Genomic DNA, 21,047 nt, shown 5'->3' with positions numbered 1-21,047 from the left:
GATCTCAACCCCATAGAAAATCTTTGGAGGGAGTTGAAAGTCCGTGTTGCCCAGCAACAGCCCCAAAACATCACTGCTCTAGAGGAGATCTGCATGGAGGAATGGGCCAAAATACCAGCAACAGTGTGTGAAAACCTTGTGAAGACTTACAGAAAACGTTTGACCTCTGTCATCGCCAACAAAGGGTATATAACAAAGTATTGAGATAAACTTTTGTTATTGACCAAATACTTATTTTCCACCATAATTTGCAAATAAATTCATAAAAAATCCTACAATGTGATTTTCTGGATTTTTTGTTCTCATTTTGTCTGTCATAGTTGAAGTGTACCTATGATGAAAATTACAGGCCTCTCTCATCTTTTTAAGTGGGAGAACTTGCACAATTGGTGGCTGACTAAATACTTTTTTGCCCCACTGTACATGTTTCAATAGTCTCACACTCCCTTATAACAATATCTACAGCATTAACCTTGGGATGCTTTATTTATTTCACGTTATGGACTTCTACAAAGGAGTAATCTACAACACATACCTTTCTCTCTCAGTGTTTTCTCGGACTGAGGAGAGCGGGAGCTACGGGTAGTACCAGGGTGTTAGTAGGTGACACAAGCACCCGGATGAAATAAAAAACATTTAATGAAACAAAACCCGAAGATGTTAACATCATTCAGCTACTGTAGCTGCCTACCTAACGTCAACAGGCAGCACCAGTAGCGCAACAATTAAAAATAGACACCAAAAGTAAAGTTCCAGGCAATCATAGCGATCTGACTCCCCCCCTCTGTCTGAACTTGGAATATTCCTGTTCGCGGGTTTGGGCCACTGACCCCCAACCTGGTTGTTCTGTTCTGCGTTGTGTACTATTCTAATAATTTGAAGTTTGATGGAATAACCATTTTAACTCTACTACAAGTACAATGTACTCACTTGGTGTTACACCAGTTAGAATGAAGTGTATCTTCAGGGCTACTTGTATTTAATTGTGTATTTAATGTGTATTTATATAGTACATTACCCATCCTGACATCTTGGCCCTTTATTTATGGCTTCTGGAAGCGCCATCCAAGTGACAAAATACATCAGATTAGTACATCACAGAGTACATGTAATATCTGCATAAGTACAATGTAATTACTAGGTATTACACAGGATTTAGCTAGTTAAAATTAAATGTATCTTGAGGTGTACTTACTTGTAATTATTGTGTACCTACAAAGTACGTTACCCATTCTGACACTCTAATCATCTGTTTTTAAAGGGAAAGGGGAAAGCCTAGTCTGTTGTACAACTGAATGCCTTCAACTGAAATGTGTCTTCCACATTTAACCCAACCCCTCTGAATCAGAGAGGTGGGGGGGGCTGCCTTAATCGACATCCACGTCTTCAGTGCCCTGGGGGAACAGTGGGTTAACTGCCTTGATCAGGGGCAGAACGACAGATTTTTTACCTTGTCAACTTTCGGTTACTGGCCCAACGCTCTAACCACTAGGCTACCTGCCGCCAAAAACAGAGCCATAAAGACAGTAATACACCACAGAGTACATATTTATAATATCTGCATAAGTACAAAGTTGTCACTACTTGTTACACAGGATTTATCTATTTAATATGAAGTGTAACTTTATAGTTTCCTGTGAGCAATTTCTATGCAACTACTTATTACTCATTATCAAGGGAAAATACTGTAGTAGTGTAGTAGTAACATAAGATACATGAATAACATATAAAGACAAAAGACAGCTGAACATTAAAGTAACGAACCACATGTTAACATAGATCATGAGACCGTGGTAATGGAAATCTACTAAGGGACGTTCTGGCCCTCTTATTTTCTCCATTGTGCTGACAGACTGACCAGACACATGGGTGCCTAAAGGCAACTGGATGCTAATGATAGAAGAGACACATAGTCTGACAATTCCAATAAGCATACATACCAGAGAAATATGCCTAAGACAACTGGATGCTAATGATAGAAGAGACACATAGTCTGCCAATTCCAATAAAGACACATACCAGAGAACATGCTGAGGCACTGAGTTAAATACAGGGCTAAGTCATAGGCCTATAGGATAGATGGACATATATTATTTTAAGACAAGCATGGGTCTGGCCACTATTATAATCTAACTGAAAGCAGATATGGGCGTTATTGGGCGTGAACAAGTAAGAAGCCTGAACTAAAAAGATAATGATGGCAGGAAGAATTAGGGGAAGTATGCTTATTTGCATATGGGGTGGACCCATATGCTATTAGTGTATAAATGTTGTGGCCGGGGCTGGGAAGCGGTGTGTGTTCTGCGGGACATTCCAGATTGCTATACAATTGTAATAAAAAACATTTATTTGAGTTCACAAAAGTTCTTGTAAGAGTTATATTTGAAGTGATTTTCCACGACAATACCTACAAACAAAAGAAGCTTCTACTCTAGTTAACTTTATTGCAACATGTAAAAAGACAAAATATATTAATAATTTGATTAAACAAAGACATAAAATACTCAATAACATAAAATAATAGTTACGTTTATTGAGTTATTGAGTAAGGCTATATCTTTGTTTAAAATCAAATTATTCATATATTTTGTCTTTTTACGTTGCAATAAAGTTGACTAGAGTAGAAGCTCATCTTTTGTTTATACCATCACTTTTATATGTTTAAAATGTTTAATTGATGGTTAAAGTAATTGACCCATTGTTAAATGCATCGTAAATGTGTTTAACAATTTAAAGTATATTTTTTCATGTGAACAGTTTGTGAACACGTTCTTGCCATTGGGCATGGGCATCAAAATCCAGAGCTCTAGCTCTTTATTGTAAGGTCAGTGCTATCCGGAATCCTTGGGATGACCCTACCAGAAACCCTAACCTTAACCATAACCCTTACCTTAACCATTTTACATTTCAACTTCAATGGGGTATGGACGTACGAATGATTCCGGATAGCACTGATCTTTATTGCAGAGCTGTGTCGCAGAGTTTCTAAACCCAGAGGTGCAACGTCGTGAGACTTCCGGGGAATGTTTGCGAAACAGACCAAACAGACCAGGCCGGGTTTTGGGGTTTGAAAAGTTAATGAGAGAAGTGAAAAATCTAAAGGCACAACCTAGATTGGAGCCAATGTCTTAAGTAGTTGAACATGTTATTTCTCCAACCTCGTGAAAGTGACAAACTGACACATTTTAATTTTAGTCAAAAACAACCTTATATCAAAAGTAGTGCGTTTGTTTTGACGGCCTGCACATGAGCAATTCGGCGCTAGATGACAGTTAGACCCAATGACATGTTTCTACACATGAGCTTAGCTAGCCAACGTCGCCATGACATCGCCTACAAGTGTCATCTGGGATTTCTATAGAGCTCACTAGCTTGTAGTCTGGTTCGTCCAGCCATCGATTTGCGAAACATTAATGGGGAAAGAATAGGGTTTTGGAATAAACGCAGAAAATAAGGTCTGGGGTTAACACAGGCTTAGGAGATCTTATAAGTTTTGTTCTATGAAATAATAGCACTCAGTTAACTCAACCTTCATTTACATTTTACATTTTAGTCATTTAGCAGACGCTCTTATCCAGAGCGACTTACAGTAAGTAGTGAGTTGATACATTTTCATTTTTTTTAATGAATTATGAAGTCTTTCTGTTTTTTTTTGTGATTTTATGACTCAAATTCTTCAAAATTCACAAAAGTTGATGAAGATTAACTCATAGAACAACCCAAAGGTTGTGAGTTTGAATCTCATAGCAGACAATTTTAGCCAAATCCAAAAAAAAATTAACTTCATATTACTTTTTTTTGCTACTTTGCAAATAGCTACTTAGCATGTTAGCTAAACCTTGCCCTAACATTAACCCTTTTAGCCAACCCATTCCCTTAACTTTAACCCTTTAACCTAACTCTTAAACTTAACCCTAACCCCTAGCCTAGCTAACATTAGCTACCTAGACACCTAGCTAGAATTCGTAACATATAGAATGTTTAGCAAATTTGTAACATATTGTATGTTTTTCTAATTCGTAACATATTATACGAAATGAGTGATGGACATCCACAAATTAATTAATACATTCCATACAAAACGTAACATATACTAAATGGAGTGTCTTGGATTGACGTAGCCTACAGAATAATACGACCAAGGCCTCAGTTTAGCAAATTCATTAAATATAATTAGGCTACCATTTGTATTATATATTACGTATTGCAGCCAAATTCGTAACATATTATATGAAATGGGTGATGGACATCCACAAAGTAATACATACCATAGGAAACGTAACATCATACTAAATGAAGTGTCTCGGATGTATGTACAGAATAATACGACATGCTCTGAGACCACAGCTTCAGCCTGTAACAGCAGTGACACACGTGTTGAGGGGAGACAACAGCCGTGAAGTTGTGACCAATCAACATTCGCTAACGCACGGAGGGCACAAGTGTGACCTTGTAGGACGCTACAAATATCCACTGGCATGTTTTATACAGCTTACTACACCTTCACCACCCCGGACTGCAGCCGACCTCCTTTTGCTGTGAAATATCTTTTTCATTATTAACCAGAAAGCGGATAGCTAAAGTTAGCTTAATTCCCCTTTCTTGGACCGCCTATAAACTAAGAAGAATAAAGAAACGATTACCGTTATTATTCATTTGTCGAATAAAAAACGGTCGCTCCTGCAGAATAGAAGTTCTGACACATTTTGCAGAAACCATCGGAAAAACAGACCACAAAGATCAGTCAACAAGGTCAACTTTGAATAAGTTTCTTTGTTACTGTTTGCACAGTGAAGGGAACTTGCAGATAAAAACACAGCAGGCTCAGTAGCCACGTTTCAACGGCATCATCCTCCGCTTCTTCTACGCAGTGGTCGAACTTTTACGCACTGTTGTCTCGGTGTCACCTTTATCATGACGCGAAGATCTTGTGCGATATATGGAGTCGGGATTGCCTGCGCCAGTCTACTGATCATCGGGATTGGCTTGATTGTGGCTCAAGTATTTCAAACTTTAATCCATAACCGGTTAAAAAAGGTAAATTATTTATTATATTTATTATACAAAAGTTAAGTAATTTGTATTTTATATTTTCAGTGTTATAACAATGTTTTAAGTCATGAGATGTTTTCATTCATAGGCCTACAGCTTCAGTGGAAATAATATTTTTAAAGACTGAAAATCCTCTGGTCAGAGTAAAAACATTGATGAAAGTGTTGCTGTTCACACAGCTTCTGCATGAACTAGGGTCTGCCTCTCTCTCATATATCAGCCCAGGCTAGCTATGGTATATCAGCTCCGTACTGAAGAGCGAAAATAGGCGTCAACATTTATCTCTGCAGGGAAGGAGCAGTAACCTATACTATTATTTACACAGATGATGTTGAAATTATACTGTATGTTGACAAATACTATGATTTTGGATATCATGGAGGGCACCTTGTTGTTGAACAAGAGGGTAGCTAGGTACATGCATGTGAATATGCATTATATACCCTTTATCATCATTACATTGTCCCAGTTGTCAGTCAATCTTGTCACAAAGGGTGTATAATTTGACACACTAAACTATCCAGAAAGCCTAACAAGCAAAACATTGACTTGTCTAATTAAACTATCCAGGAAGCTTAACAAGCAAAACATTGACTTGTCTAATTAAACTATCCAGGAAGCCTAACAAGCAAAACATTGACTTATCTAATTCAATAATACAGATTTGAGTCCTTTGTTTACAATAGCATTCAGTCCCTATTGATATGATAAACATTGTAAACCACTATAAGATTACATGATATATTATCACTTTGTTGTTATTGTTGTTGTTGTGATTGGTGCTACTGTTCAATGCTATCACGTTTCAAGACCCAGATGCAGACAATGTCGAAGTATTAACAGTTTATTAATCCAACAGGGGCAAAAGACAGGTCAAGGGCAGGCAGGGGTCAGTAATGCAGATAGGTGGGGCAAAGGTACAGGACGACAGGCAGGCTCAGGGTCAGGGCAGAAACGGTCAACACCGGGAAAACAGGAACAATCGAGAGACAGGAACAGAGGGAAAAACGCTGGTAGTCTTGACGAAACAAAACTAACTGGCAACAGACAAACAGAGAACACATGAATAAATACACAGGGGATAATGGGGAAGATGGGCGACACCTGGAGTGGGGGTGGAGACCGTCACAAAGACAGGTGAAACAGATCAGGGTGTGACAAATGCCACTGATATGCATTTTCCATGCTCTCATTGAAGAACCTTAGTCAGAAGCGTTTTCCTGAGCTGGATCAGAAGGATGAGGCATCTCCACATCTCCTCTGTGCATCCCCAAATGGAACCCTATTCCCTATATAGTGCACTACTTTAGACCAGAGCCCTATGGAACCCTATACCCTATATAGTGCACTACTTTAGACCAGAGCCCTATGGGGTCCTGTTTAAAAGTAGTACACTATGTAGGGAATAGGGTGCCATTTGGGATGCAGACCCTGTCTCACATGTGGCAAACAGCATGGCATTATATGTACAATTGTCCACCTGTTGTGCGTGCGTGTGTGTGTGTGTGTGTGTGTGTGTGTGTGTGTGTGTGTGTGTGTGTGTGTGTGTGTGTGTGTGTGTGTGTGTGTGTGTGTGTGTGTGTGTGTGTGTGTGTGTGTGTGTGTGTGTGTGTGTGTGTGTGTGGTCAATCACATATAATACTGCATGTTCCTTTTCACAATTCAACCTCTTGTAGTTGAAGAACTATACAATGACAGCATTTCATATAACTTAGAATACGTTTACAGTAAGGCCTTTGATTAAAACCATTGTACAGTTTTTAGTACGGGATGTAGAGAATGAGAGTGGACAGTGCTGTGTTCCAAATATTTATGATTCTAAGGTGATTTTGTTTAAATCTGTTCATACAAACTTTCCCCATGTGTCAGAAGAGGTTCCTTGCAGTGGTTGCAGAGGATGGATTCCACAGCTAAGAATAACTAACCGTGCCTTAGCCCATGCAGACAACCCTTTGGTGCTCCAACCCAAAGCTAGGCCACCGCCCCAAACAAATTACTTTTAGGCAGAGGGAGGCAGTGGGAGGCAGTGGGAGGCAGAGGGAGGCAGTGGGAGGCAGTGGGAGGCAGAGGGAGGCAGTGGGAGGCAGTGGGTGATTTTTCCACAAATAGACAGGTATTTTCCTTTCCATGGTAGCAAGATCTTATCTATTTTTGCTAACTTTATATAAACATTTATTGGAGTGAGATCATTTCTTTCTTTTGGGATTTATATACCGAGTATGTCCACATCTCCGTCAGACCATTTCATTGGTAAACTACATGGTAATGTAAAATGTGAATGTTTTATGGATCCAATACGTAATATGGTACATTTATCATAATTTGGTTTTAATCCAGAGAGGATAGCAAAGGTATCTAGATCCTCTATGAGGCCGTAGAGAGACTCTAATTGTGGGTTTTAAAAGAAAACATGAATCATCAGCGTACAATGATACCTTAGTTTAAGCTAAGCTGTTGATTTAATCAAGATGCTACACAGCCTTAGAGTTCAATGGCAGGAAGGACAGGATGCACAGTGTGACTGAAGCTAGGTTCATGGAAGTATGGGTGCATCTCAAATGGAAGCCTATTTCCTATATACTATAGTGCACTACTTTTGACCAGAGCCCAGCTGTGGTCAAAAGTAGTGCACTATATAGGGAATATGGCTCCATTTGGGACAGAACCTAGAGCATGCATAGTGTGACTGATGTTTTCAAATCCTCTCCATTTGGCTTCAGATGCCTTGTTTTGCATTTGGGGAATGGGGTGTGGGGGTTGGCAACTAGATTCAGCCACGGGCTGTGTTTTTTGCTGGAACAAATAGTCCGGGGGGCTGGAAAATAATTGTAATAATTTGTACACTGCAAATTGACCACAATTTAGATTGTATTTGAAAATAACAATCATTTCACACCTTGATTACATTGAGACACGATCGGAGCTCTTTTTTTATTTGTGGGAATAGTTTTTATTTCATTTGTATTTATTTAACTGGACATGTTAGTTAAAAGCAAATTCTTATTTACAATGACAGCCAACCCCGGCCAAACCCAGACAATTGGTTTCCTAATTTTTTTAGATTTTTTTAGCTGAATCCCTAGTGATTTTATACTTTTTTGATCAAAAACTCGAATAAAAAAATAAAAAATAGATTACAAACTTTGGGGTAGGGGGCAAAAACAATCACTCGCGGGGCAGTTTTGGCCCACGGGCCCACCTGCTGCCGACCCCTGGTGTAGAGGATTTCTTGGCCTGGTTACAGTTAAGTCAATCACAGATGTAAAACAGTGGATGTACAAGGTCAAATATAGCATTTAACTGTACATAAATACATATGAGTATAACCGTATGTGCTTTACTCACATACACAATGTCCTTCTCACTCCTTTAAGTGCCAAACCATCTGGATGTGACAAGTGATTTGTAACGGTTAGTAAGCAAGTGAGGAAAGATTCCTGGAAAATCTTAGGGTGAAAACTGGAGTGTAGGATGGGTTTAATAAATAATGGAATTCAGAGGTTAAATTGTAACATATTCCACTAATCTCTGCACACCTAATCTATTGAAATATACTGTACTGTATATATGGTACAGAAAGGTTTAGCATAAACCATTTAGTTGTTTACTGTACAGAGTACCTTCATAAACAACTGTCATCATTAATCACAGTAAGATAAACACGGTAACCTTCTATCTTCAGGGCATCTCTGTTTGTTGATGTTAGAAGCCCATGAAATTCTATTTCCAGTAACGTTCTATCTTCAGGGCATCTCTGTTTGTTGGTGTTAGAAGCCCATGAAATTCTATTTCCAGTAACGTTCTATCTTCAGGGCATCTCTGTTTGTTTGTGTTAGAAGCCCATGGAATTCTGTTTCCAGTAACGTTCTATCTTCAGGGCATCTCTGTTTGTTGGTGTTAGAAGTCCATGAAATTCTGTTTCCAGTAACATTCTATCTTCAGGGCATCTCTGTTTGTTGGTGTTAGAAGCCCATGGAATTCTGTTTCCAGTAACGTTCTATCTTCAGGGCATCTCTGTTTGTTGGTGTTAGAAGCCCATGAAATTCTGTTTCCAGTAACGTTCTATCTTCAGGGCATCTCTGTTTGTTGGTGTTAGAAGTCCATGAAATTCTGTTTCCAGTAACATTCTATCTTCAGGGCATCTCTGTTTGTTGGTGTTAGAAGCCCAGGAAATTCTATTTCCAGTAACGTTCTATCTTCAGGCCATCTCTGTTTGTTGGTGTTAGAAGCCCATGAAATTCTATTTCCAGTAACGTTCTATCTTCAGGGCATCTCTGTTTGTTGGTGTTAGAAGCCCATGAAATTCTATTTCCAGTAACGTTCTATCTTCAGGGCATCTCTGTTCACTGTAAAATATATCTAGTTGATTCAACTAATAATTATTTAGTAACTGGTTCCACAGCCTTTTTTAGTTTACTCAACTTTTTGGTCAGTGTTACCTGAACTTAACATTTTTAGGAGAACGCTACCTGCCCCAATCCATAGTGGCAACTGTAAAGTTTGGTGGAGGAGGAATAATGGTCTGGGGCTGTTTTTCGTGGTTCGGGCTAGGCCCCTTAGTTCCAGTGAAGGGAAATCTTAACGCTACAGCATGACAATTACATTCTAGATGATTCCAACTTTGTGGCAACATTTTGGGGAAGGCTCTTTCCTGTTTCAGCATGACAATTCCCCCGTGCACAAAGCGAGGTCCATACAGAAATGGTTTGTCGAGATCGATGTGGAAGAACTTGACCGGCCTGCACAGAGCCCTGACCTCAACCCCATTGAACACCTTTAGGATGAATTGGAACACCGACTGCGAGCCAGGCCCAATCGCCCAACATCAGTGCCCGACCTCACTTTATGCTCGTGGCTGAATGTAAGCAAGTCCCCGCAGCAATGTTCCAACATCTAGTGGAAAGCCTTCCCAGAAGAGTCGAGGCTGTTATAACAGCAAAGGGGGGACCAACTCCATATTAATGCCCATGATTTTGGAATGAGATGTTTGATGAGCAAGTATCCACACACTTTTGGTTATCTTGTGTATGTAGTTTTAAAATATTGTATGTTAAAAGCAGTGTGTGGGTGCTACTCACAACATTTTTAACTACATTTTCTCAAGTTGGAGCTAAATTTGTACCAACTAAACATTTAAAACAAAAAAAATGCCTGTGGAACCCATTACTAAATAATACTTAGTTGAATCAACCAGATAATCTTTGACAGTGTTTGTTGGTGTGAGAATCCCGTGAGATTCCGTTTACAGTGGTGTTCTATCTTCATGGCACCGTTCTAACCTGCATCATAACATTACTACTTTGTTGCCTTTCTCACATTGAGATCACACTCAAGGTTGGGGTTCTGGTCACATGCAGTGTATAACAATTCACATTGTCACAGTTCCCACCGAATGGAATTTCATCCCATGCAAACTGTCTAGTACTGTGCCTTCCATATATCGAGAAAGAGTGAGAAAGAAAGGCAGAGAGAGGGAGAGATCCTGAGAATTTAACACAATATGAATAGAATATACTGTATTAAAGGATTAAATACCGTTTGCTGTCCAGCAGGACTAAGTTATTAGCTGTCCAGTAGGACTAAGTTATTAGCTGTCCAGTAGGACTAAGCTGTTAGCTGTCCAGCAGGACTAAGTTATTAGCTGTCCAGTATGACTAAACTGTTAGCTGTCCAGTAGGACTAAGTTATTAGCTGTCCAGTAGGACTAAGTTATTAGCTGTCCAGTAGGACTAAGTTATTAGCTGTCCAGTAGGACTAAGCTGTTAGCTGTCCAGCAGGACTAAGTTATTAGCTGTCCAGTATGACTAAACTGTTAGCTGTCCAGTAGGACTAAGTTATTAGCTGTCCAACAGGACTAAGCTGTTAGCTGTCCAACAGGACTAAACTGTTAGCTGTCCAGTAGGACTAAGTTATTAGCTGTCCAACAGGACTAAGCTGTTAGCTGTCCAACAGGACTAAACTGTTAGCTGTCCAGTAGGACTAAACTGTTAGCTGTCCAGTAGGACTAAGCTGTTAGCTGTCCAACAGGACTAAGCTGTTAGCTGTCCAACAGGACTAAACTGTTAGCTGTCCAGTAGGACTAAGTTATTAGCTGTCCAGTATGACTAAACTGTTAGCTGTCCAACAGGACTAAGCTGTTAGCTGTCCAACAGGACTAAACTGTTAGCTGTCCAGTAGGACTAAGTTATTAGCTGTCCAGTATGACTAAACTGTTAGCTGTCCAGCAGGACTAAGCTGTTAGCTGTCCAACAGGACTGGTGTTGCTAGTGCCGACCTTGGTGTTCCTAGTGCCGACCTTGGTGTTGTAAGTGACGACATTGGTGTTCCTAGTGCCGACCTTGGTGTTGCTAGTGCCGAACTTGGTGTTGCAAGTGCCGACCTTGGTGTTGCAAGTGCCGACCTTGGTGTTGTAAGTGCCGACCTTGGTGTTGTAAGTGCCGAACTTGGTGTTGCTAGTGCCGACCTTGGTGTTGCAAGTGCCGACCTTGGTGTTGCTAGTGCCGTGTCAAGAAATATGTCACACGAGTCTGGCATGAGACATTGACCTTAAGAATGTCAAAGGTCACCTTTGAGATTGACCTTTTAGATTGACCATAAGGATTGCCTCATGCCAACTGAGCAGAGCCACATTGTGACATAATCAGCTAATACAGTCCAGAATACAGTCAGATAATACAGTCCAGAATACAGTCAGATAATACAGTCCAGAATACAATCAGCTAATACAGTCCAGAATACAGTCCAGAATACAGTCAGATAATACAGTCCAGAATACAGTCAGATAATACAGTCCAGAATACAATCAGCTAATACAGTCCAGAATACAGTCAGCTAATACAGTCCAGAATACAGTCAGCTAATACAGTCCAGAATACAGTCCAGAATACAGTCAGTTAATACAGTCCAGAATACAGTCAGCTAATACAGTCCAGAATACAGTCCAGAATACAGTCCAGAATACAGTCAGATAATACAGTCCAGAATACAGTCAGTTAATACAGTCCAGAATACAGTCAGATAATACAGTCCATAATACAGTCCAGAATACAGTCAGATAATACAGTCCATAATACAGTCAGATAATACAGTCCAGAATACAGTCCGGTGGCCTGACATGCTTCCACTCAAAGTAACTTGACCTCTCACCCCTTGTTCCACAAGCTCTTTCAACGACCTAGGCCAAGTTGCTCAAACAAACCGACCCATAACCCACATTATCTGGAGTGGTGATGAAGTAGTGCTCCCCAGGGTTCTGGATCTCAGGAGTCAGCCAATGAGGCCACAGACAAAGGTTCTAGAACTTAGGAGTCAGCCAATGGCGAGACAAGCATGAAATAAGCCAGATGTGACTTACTGGTAACGGTTGTGCCACCCTGACATCATGACATGCCATCCTAGGTGCATCTGTCTTTCCATAAACACACTAGTAGAACAGACTTGGGATCAGTGGTATAAAGTACTTAAGTAAAAATACTTGAAAGTACTACTTAAGTAATTTTTTGAGGTATCTGTACTTTACTTTACTATTTATATTTTTTACTACTTTTACTTCACTACATTCCTAAAGAAAATATTGTACTTTTTACTCCATACATTTTCCTTGACACCCAAAAGTATTCGTTACATTTTGAATGCTTAGCAGGACAGAAAATAGTCAAATTCACGCACTTAATATAAGGAATTTGAAATGATTTATACTTTTACTTTTGATACTTAAGTAAATTTTAAACCAAATACTTTTACACTTTTACTCAAGTAGAATTTTACTGGGTGACTTTTACTTGAGTCATTTTCTATTAAAGTATCTTTACTTTTACTTAAGTATGAGTAAAAACTTTTTCCACCATTGCTTGGGTTATTTCCCAAATGACACCCTATTCCCTATGGAGCCCTGGTCAAAAGTAGTGAACTATGTAGGGAATAGGGTGCCATAGGGCCCTGGTCAAAAGTAGTGAATTATGTAGGGAATAGGGTGCCATAGGGCTCTGGTCAAAAGTAGTGAACTATGTAGGGAATAGGGTGCCATTTGAGAAACAGTATTGCCATACTGTCTTCTGAGCAGACCGAGACAGTAGTGTTTAGTCTTCTCAGGGTTACATGTTCTCTCATGGCTCCCTATACAAACGCTTTAGCTAGTAACTATATAAATATTGATAACTAGAATAAATGCCAGGCAGGCAAACAAAGGTCCTTCACTCACTATCCTGCTGTGAGACACACAAGCGCACACACACACATACACAGAGACACACACAGACAAACACACACACACAATCCTGATGTGACTGACCCGGTCCAAAAATAGAACACACAAATCAGGACTTATATTTCGTGACAGTATCTTACAAAATATAGATGTTGAAACAACTGATCTTTATTTAGCCTAGTTTTAGTATTTGTTTAATTAGGTTACTTATTAAAGGGGGTTCATCCCAAATGGCACCCTATTCCCTATATAGTACACTACTTTTGACCAGAGCCCTGTTAATGCACTATAGTGCACTATAAAGGGAATATGGTGCCATTTGGAATGCAAGCAGTGTATCTTGTAACTGTGTGGCCCCCTTGTCCCATTTGTTGGACATGTATTACCTAACATGGGTTTGAACTGATGAAAGACCATGAGTCAACTCGATTTGAATGAGTTGTCTGCCATTAAAGTGACATTCCTCGCATCAGGGTTAATGTGGCCATAAAGTGAAGCGGGCAATTCCATGGTAACAGAATGACACTGACTCATATCTCTCACTTTAAAATGTCTGTCAAACCAAAAAACAATTATCGCCAAAGTTAAACAAACCGTACAACTCTATGCACAATGACTACTTTTAACTATTTACACCGAAAATGTTATAAAGACACATTGACTTGAAGAAGAGTGGACATGCAAAGTTTAGTAAGAGAATGATGGCACAAACAGTCATTCTGTTACTAGACTCTATTCTTCAAGTCAATGTGTTTTTGTTGCCATGGATTTGTCCAAGGAGTACATCGTTCCCATTCACAACCTTATGTCAACGTACAATAAGTTAGCACTGAGTGATTAATCATTCTCTTGTTAGATATAGATATCTTTTTTTACCTTTGTATTTAAATAGGCAAGTCAGTTAAGAACAAATTATTATTTTCAAAGACAGCCTAGGAACAGCGGGTTAACTGCCTTGTTCAGGGGCAGAACGACAGATTTTTACCTTGTCAGCTCAGGGATTCGATCTTACAACCTTTTGGTTACTAGTTCAGACGCTCTAACCACTGGGCTACCTGCCACCCATTATATAGAGATTGAGATATAGATAGAGATATAGATATATATACACTACCGTTCAAAAGTTTGGGGTCACTTAGAAATGTCCTTGTTTTTGAAAGAAAAGCACATTTTTTGTCCATTAAAATAACATCAAATTGATCAGAAATACAGTGTAGACATTGTTAATGTTGTAAATGACTGTAGCTGGAAACGGCAGATTTTTTATGGAATATCTACATAGGCGTACAGAGGCCCATTATCAGCAACCATCACTCCTGTGCTCCAATGGCACGTTGTGTTAGCTAATCCAAGTTTATCATTTTAAAAGGCTAATTGATCATTAGAAAACCCTTTTGCAATTATGTTAGCACAGCTGAAAGCTGTTGTCCTGATTAAAGAAGCAATAAAACTGGCCTTTTTTAGACTAGTTGAGTATCTGGAGCATCAGCATTTGTGGGTTTGATTACAGGCTCAGAAACAAATAACTTTCTTCTGAAACTCATCAGTCTATTCTTGTTCTGAGAAATGAAGGCTATTCCATGTGAGAAATTGCCAAGAAACTGAAGATCTGGTACAACGCTGTGTACTACTCCCTTCACAGAACAGCGCAAACTGGGAGTAGTACACAGTGTACACAGATAGATATATAGATACTGTAGATAGTTAGATATCGATACTGTAGATTTAAATATATAGATATAGATAGATATATAGACATATATATATATATATACACAGTTTAAGTCAGAAGTTTACATACACTTAGGTTGTCATTAAAACTCATTAAAACTCGTTTTTCAACCACTCCACACATTTCTTGAAACTATAGTTTTGGCAAGTCGGTTAGGACATCTACTTTGTGCATGACACAAGTAATTTTTCCAACAATTGTTTACAGACAGATTATTTCACTTATAATTCACGGTATCACAATTCCAGTGGGTCAGAAGTTTACATACACTAAGTTGACTGTGTTATTAAACACCTTGGAAAATTCCACAAAATAATTTAGAAGCTTCTGATAGGCTAATTGACATCATTTGAGTCAATTGGAGGTTTACCTGTGGATGTATTTCAAGGCCTACCTTCAAACTCAGTGCCTCTTTGCTTGACATTATGGGAAAATCAAAAGAAATCAGCCAAGACCTCAGAAAAAAAATGTGTAAACCTCCAGAAGTCTGGTTCATCCTTTTGAGCAATTTCCAATTGCCTGAAGGCACCACGTTCATCTGTACAAACAATAGTACGCAAGTATAAACACCATGGGACCACGCAGCCGTCATAACGCTCAGGAAGAAGACACGTTCTGTCTCCTAGAGATGAACGTACTTTGGTGCGAAAAGTGCAAATCAATCCCAGAACAGCAAAGGACCTTGTAAAGATGCTGGAGGAAACAGGTACAAAAGTATCTATATCCACAGTAAAACGAGTCCTATATCGACATAACCTGATGGCCGCTCAGCAAGGAAGAAGCCACTGCTCCAAAACCGTCATAAAAAAGCCAGACTACGGTTTGCAACTTCACATGGGGACAAAGATCGTACTTTTTGGAGAAATGTCCTCTGGTCTGATGAAACAAAAATATAACTATTTGGCCATAATGACCATCGTTGTGTTTGGAGGAAAACGGGGGAGGCTTGCAAGCCGAAGAACACCATCCCAACCGTGAAGCACAGGGGTGGCAGCATCATGTTGTGGGGGTGCTTTGCTGCAGGAGGTGCTGGTGCACTTCACAAAATAGATGGCATCATGAGGACGGAAAATTATGTGGATGGAAAATTATGTGGATATATTGAAGCAACATTTCAAGACATCAGTCAGGAAGTTAAGCTTGGTCGCAAATGGGTCTTCCAAATGGACAATGACCCCAAGCATACTTCCAAAGTTGTGGCAAAATGGCTTAAGGACAACAAAGTCAAGGTATTGGAGTGGCCATCACATCACATCACAAAGCCCTGACCTCAATCCTATAGAAAATGTGTGGGCAGAACTGAAAAAGCGTGTGCGAGCATGGAGGCCTACAATCTGACTCAGTTACACCAGCTCTGTCAGGAGGAATGGGCCAAAATTCACCCAACTTATTGTGGGAAGTTTGTGGAAGGCTACCCGAAACGTTTGATCCAAATTCAACAATTTAAAGGCAATGCTACCAAATACTAATTGAGTGTATGTAAACTTCTGACCCACTGGGAATGTGATGTAAGAAATAAAAGCTGAAATAAATCATTCTCTCTACTATTATTCTGACATTTCACATTCTGAAAATAAAGTGGTGATCCTAACTGACCTAAGACTGGTTAAATAAAGGTTAAATAAATGTAAAAAATGTACAAATAAGACAGGGAATTTTTACTAGGATTAAATGCCAGGAATTGTGAAAAACTGAGTTTAAATGTACTTGGCTAAGGTGTATGTAAACTTCCGACTTCAACTGTATATATATAGATAGTTGTTAATTATATAGTAATACCAACTTTCAGGGCCAGTTTCCTGGACACAGATAAGCCTAGTCTTGGACTAAAAAGCACTTTCAATGGAGATTCTCTGTTGAGCTTGCTTTGTAGTCCAGGACTAGGCTTAGTCTGTGCTCCGGGAAACCAGCCCTTAATGTGTAGAATATAGATTAACACAAGACTAATCTCAGCGTGCAAAACTGGTTGAAACGTCATTATAACCAGTTAGTTTACAACCAGAGCTGGTAGTAACCAGGTAGTAACCAGTAGTAACAGGGTAGTAACCAGTAGTAACCAGTAGTAACCAGGTAGTAACCAGGTAGTAACCAGCAATAACCAGGTAGTAACCAGTAGTAACCAGAGAGTAACCAGGTAGTAACCAGTAGTAACCAGGTAGTAACCAGTAATAACCAGGTAGTAACCAGGTAGTAACCAGTAGTAGCCAGTAGTAACCAGGTAGTAACCAGGAAGTAACCAGGAAGTAACTTGGTTGTAATTCCGATGACGCCATCTCATCCTCTTTATCTGTGGGTGAAGATAATGGTGAGTGAGAGCCATGACAACATGCTGGAAAACATTCAACAGGTGCATAGACACACACACACACATGTACACACACACACACACACACACACACACACACACACACACACACACACACACACACACACACACACACACACACACACACACACACACACACACACACACACACATACACACACACACACACACACACATACACACACACACACACACACACTTTTGTTATTGTCTCTGACCTCTCGGCATAGCGGAGTCAGACCATTCCTCACATGACCTCATGGCAGGACAGAGAGTTGTCTCTCAAATGGCATCCTATCCCCTATACTGTATAGTGTACTACATTTGACCAGAGCCCACTGTGAAGGAAATAGGTTGCCATTTGGGATAGATTCAAGCTCATTACTGAAACCACAGAACTCAGCAGCAGGCCCTCTTTGTGTGGTAAGCCTCAGAGCATGGCAGGCAGGCTTATTGGGTAACAGTGAGAGCTGACCTGCATTCCAAATGGAACCCTATTCCCTATGTAGTACATTACTTTTGACCGGCGCTCATAGGGACCAGTGGCCCATAGGGCATCTGGTCAAAAGTAGTGTACTATATAGAGAATAGGGTTCCATTTGGAACGCAGGCCTGAAGTGTTTTGCAACTCCACAGCTTCTATCTGGGTCACTGTAATAAAGGGTCACCAGAGGTGACCTTAGCCAGACCAGAACAATGCCTTCCAACACTTTAGAGACGGCTGTGTAGCAGCAGGACTGGCGTATGGTATGAACAACTTTGGTTTCAACCTCTAGCAACATGCCTGTGTAGAATAAGTATGTCCTCACTAATGAAAACATCAAAGCCTAAATGTTTCCTCTGTCCCAGCAAATGCTGTGTCTTTGTCGTAGTGGAAAGTGGCTTAGAAAGAGCAACACTGTAAGCATACTGGTATGCTATAGGTGGATAGTTAACTTCTCATCTTCCATGCTGGAAGACTCCAGTCTCTGTTCTCCTTCTATTTAAGATGACAGGCACATTGTCCCGAGCTACTCAGCTGGACATTTTGTCGTTGGAGAGGCTGAGAGACTGATCTCTTAACCCCTCACATACCACCCCTTCCTCAGGTCCCCTGGTGGCTTGGGTCTTTGTCCCTCTTTGTCCCTCTCCCTCTCTCTCTCTCTCTCTCTCTCTCTCTCTCTCTCTCTCTCTCTCTCTCTCTCTCTCTCTCTCTCTCTCTCTCTCTCTCTCTCTCTCTCCCTCTCCCCCTCTCTCTCTCTCTCTCGCTCTCTCTATGTGCTCAGACCTGAGGAATGTGTTCTGATCATGAAGATCAGTGCCATGAATAACGGGTGGCCAATAAACTCACTAATCAATCACATGATCAGTCTCCACACACACACACACACACACACACACACACACACACACACACACACACACACACACACACACACACACACACACACACACACACACACACACACACACACACACACACACACACACACACACACACACACACACACACACACTGTTATTGTCTCAACAGGGTTGGAGAGCCCTGCCATAGACAAAGAGAGGGTCTTTCCTATTCATCTACGCCTTGTGGTAGCCCCCCCCCCCGTTCTTCCCTCTCCCTCTATCCACCCCCCCTCCATCCCACATCCCCAACTCCCCAGGCAGGCATGTTGTTGTTCTCCTGTGAGAATTAATTGCATGCAATCCTAAACCCTCATTCACTATTTTCAATAGTATTCTTTTTTGAGTGAATGTCTCGTGACAGATTTTTTTTTTTTAAATGCAGAGTGGAATTTAGAAATGGAATTTAGAACAGAAACCTGATCAACCAAACAGTTCTAATCAATCTGAATGATGTCATAAAGAATACTAATGTCGTCCACCAGCCGGCTCTGTCCAGCATCTGTCTATAGATTGGGGGGGACAAGGTGAAGAGAATACTAACTGATGTGGTTCTGTTTCTAGGAGATAACTTTGACAGAGGGTAGTCGTGTGTTTGAGACATGGAAAAACCCTCCTCCTCCCGTCTTCATGCAATACTTCTTCTTCAACGTCACCAACCCAGATGCGTTCCTGGATGGAGCCAAGCCTATCGTCTCTCAGGTCGGCCCTTACACATACAGGTAGGACTACGCACCTAACAGGTACTTCCTGGATGGAGCCAAGCCTGTCCTCTCAGGTCAAAGTTTACATAAACTTGGAAATTACTTATAAATGGACAAACAATGATAATAAAACCAGAACAAAAAATAAACATGATTAACATTCACAATGAGGTTTACAAACTCAGAGACTTATGTCCTCTGTTCTATAATCACACCCAATGAACACTCTTATTCCCATTTATCATAGATCACTGATAATAACGTGTCCCCTGGAGCCTTGAAAAGCAAAGAGAAACACAAAACATAGCAATACTGTGTTAATAAGCTATGCATAATTATATATGCAAAGAACAACCAAAGTTTGATAACATGACAATTCCTACTATCTCTCTTCGCCTGACTCTATGCTTTCAGGATAGTTTCCTGCTGGATTCCACAAAAATGAAGTCCCTAAAAAAAACTCATGCTTTCACCCAGTCTTCTCCTTTTCGGCCATAGGCTCCGAGAGGTGTTCCCAAGCCATGTCATTGTCACTTTGCGCCCCTTCTCCTTCATAGCCACTAGATATACATTTACGTTGCCCTATACAGCAACTTTACCTCATCTTGAGGTAACTCAATACGTTTCAACATCAATGCCCTCATAAAATGATATCACAATAATGCTACTAAAGGAACCCCTGCTACTACTGACACTGCCCATGAGGCATACCTCAAAATCCCTCATTTGCGCCCTAGTCCAATTCCATGCTGTTACTATAGCCTCTTTCAGTTACTGTCCCTACAGCGACTACCGTGATAATAACTACTGCCTGAAATCTTGTTTCCTGCTCTTCTACTGTTCGTGGTTCACTGATAGATCTAGGAATGACCCTTTCAGATACTCTCTACCTGTCTCCCAACTCATACCCGGTCCCCTAGCCACCAACGTCTCCAATGACCTCCTGTGTTCTGCTACAGTCGGTACCTGTGGATAATACTCTCTTGTGTGCTCAGGTTAGAAATGGGGGAGAGATTAGTGCCGCTGGAAGAGTATCCAATCTAACAAAACTCTGAGTCACAGGTTTCTTGAAAGTTGACAATAGTGTCTGCTATGCCAACCCTAATCTCTGCTACTCTCACCATGATCTGGTTCTGTGTAACGTTCAAGGTAACTTCATAATAGTCTCTATATTGTGCACAGTTAGCTCGTAGGAGAGGGAGGACAGCTATCTCCTGTAACAATATACATAGAGGAATGATATCATCAAATCAAATGGTATTGGTCATTTACACATGGTTAGCAGATGTTATTGGTCACTTACACATGGTTAGCAGATGTTATTGGGCACTTACACATGGTTAGCAGATGTTATTGGTCACTTACACATGGTTAGCATATGTTATTGGTCACTTACACATGGTTAGCAGATGTTATTGGTCACTTACACATGGTTAGCAGCTGTTATTGGTCACACACACATGGTTAGCAGATGTTATTGGTCACTTACACATGGTTAGCAGATGTTATTGGTCACATACACATGGTTAGCAGATGTTATTGGTCACATACACATGGTTAGCAGATGTTATTGGTCACATACACATGGTTAGCAGATGTTATTGTGAGTGTAGTGAAATGCTTATGCTTCTAGATCCGACAGTG

The 21,047-nt window shown here is 40.3% G+C and overlaps 1 protein-coding gene across 3 annotated transcripts in view; it reads left to right on the top strand.

The window, feature by feature from the left end:
* Window positions 1–4,484: 4,484 nt before the first annotated feature.
* LOC120044855 (lysosome membrane protein 2-like) overlaps window positions 4,485–21,047 on the top strand; it is a 50,598-nt gene continuing 34,035 nt past the window's right edge. For all 3 annotated transcript variants that reach the window (XR_005476584.1, XR_005476583.1, XM_038989545.1), the window contains exons 1-2: window positions 4,485–5,037; window positions 19,264–19,421. Coding sequence is in view for 1 of the 3 variants with exons in the window: in XM_038989545.1 (XP_038845473.1) it covers window positions 4,915–5,037; window positions 19,264–19,421 (281 nt within the window). In the remaining 2 variants the exon portion in view is untranslated. The remainder of the gene's footprint in view (window positions 5,038–19,263; window positions 19,422–21,047) is intronic.

The sequence above is a fragment of the Salvelinus namaycush genome, chromosome 3 (assembly GCF_016432855.1).
Source record: "Salvelinus namaycush isolate Seneca chromosome 3, SaNama_1.0, whole genome shotgun sequence".
Lineage (NCBI taxonomy): Eukaryota > Metazoa > Chordata > Actinopteri > Salmoniformes > Salmonidae > Salvelinus > Salvelinus namaycush.
The sequence above is the reverse complement of the archived record's forward strand: the minus strand, read 5'-3'. Positions and strand labels throughout refer to the sequence as shown.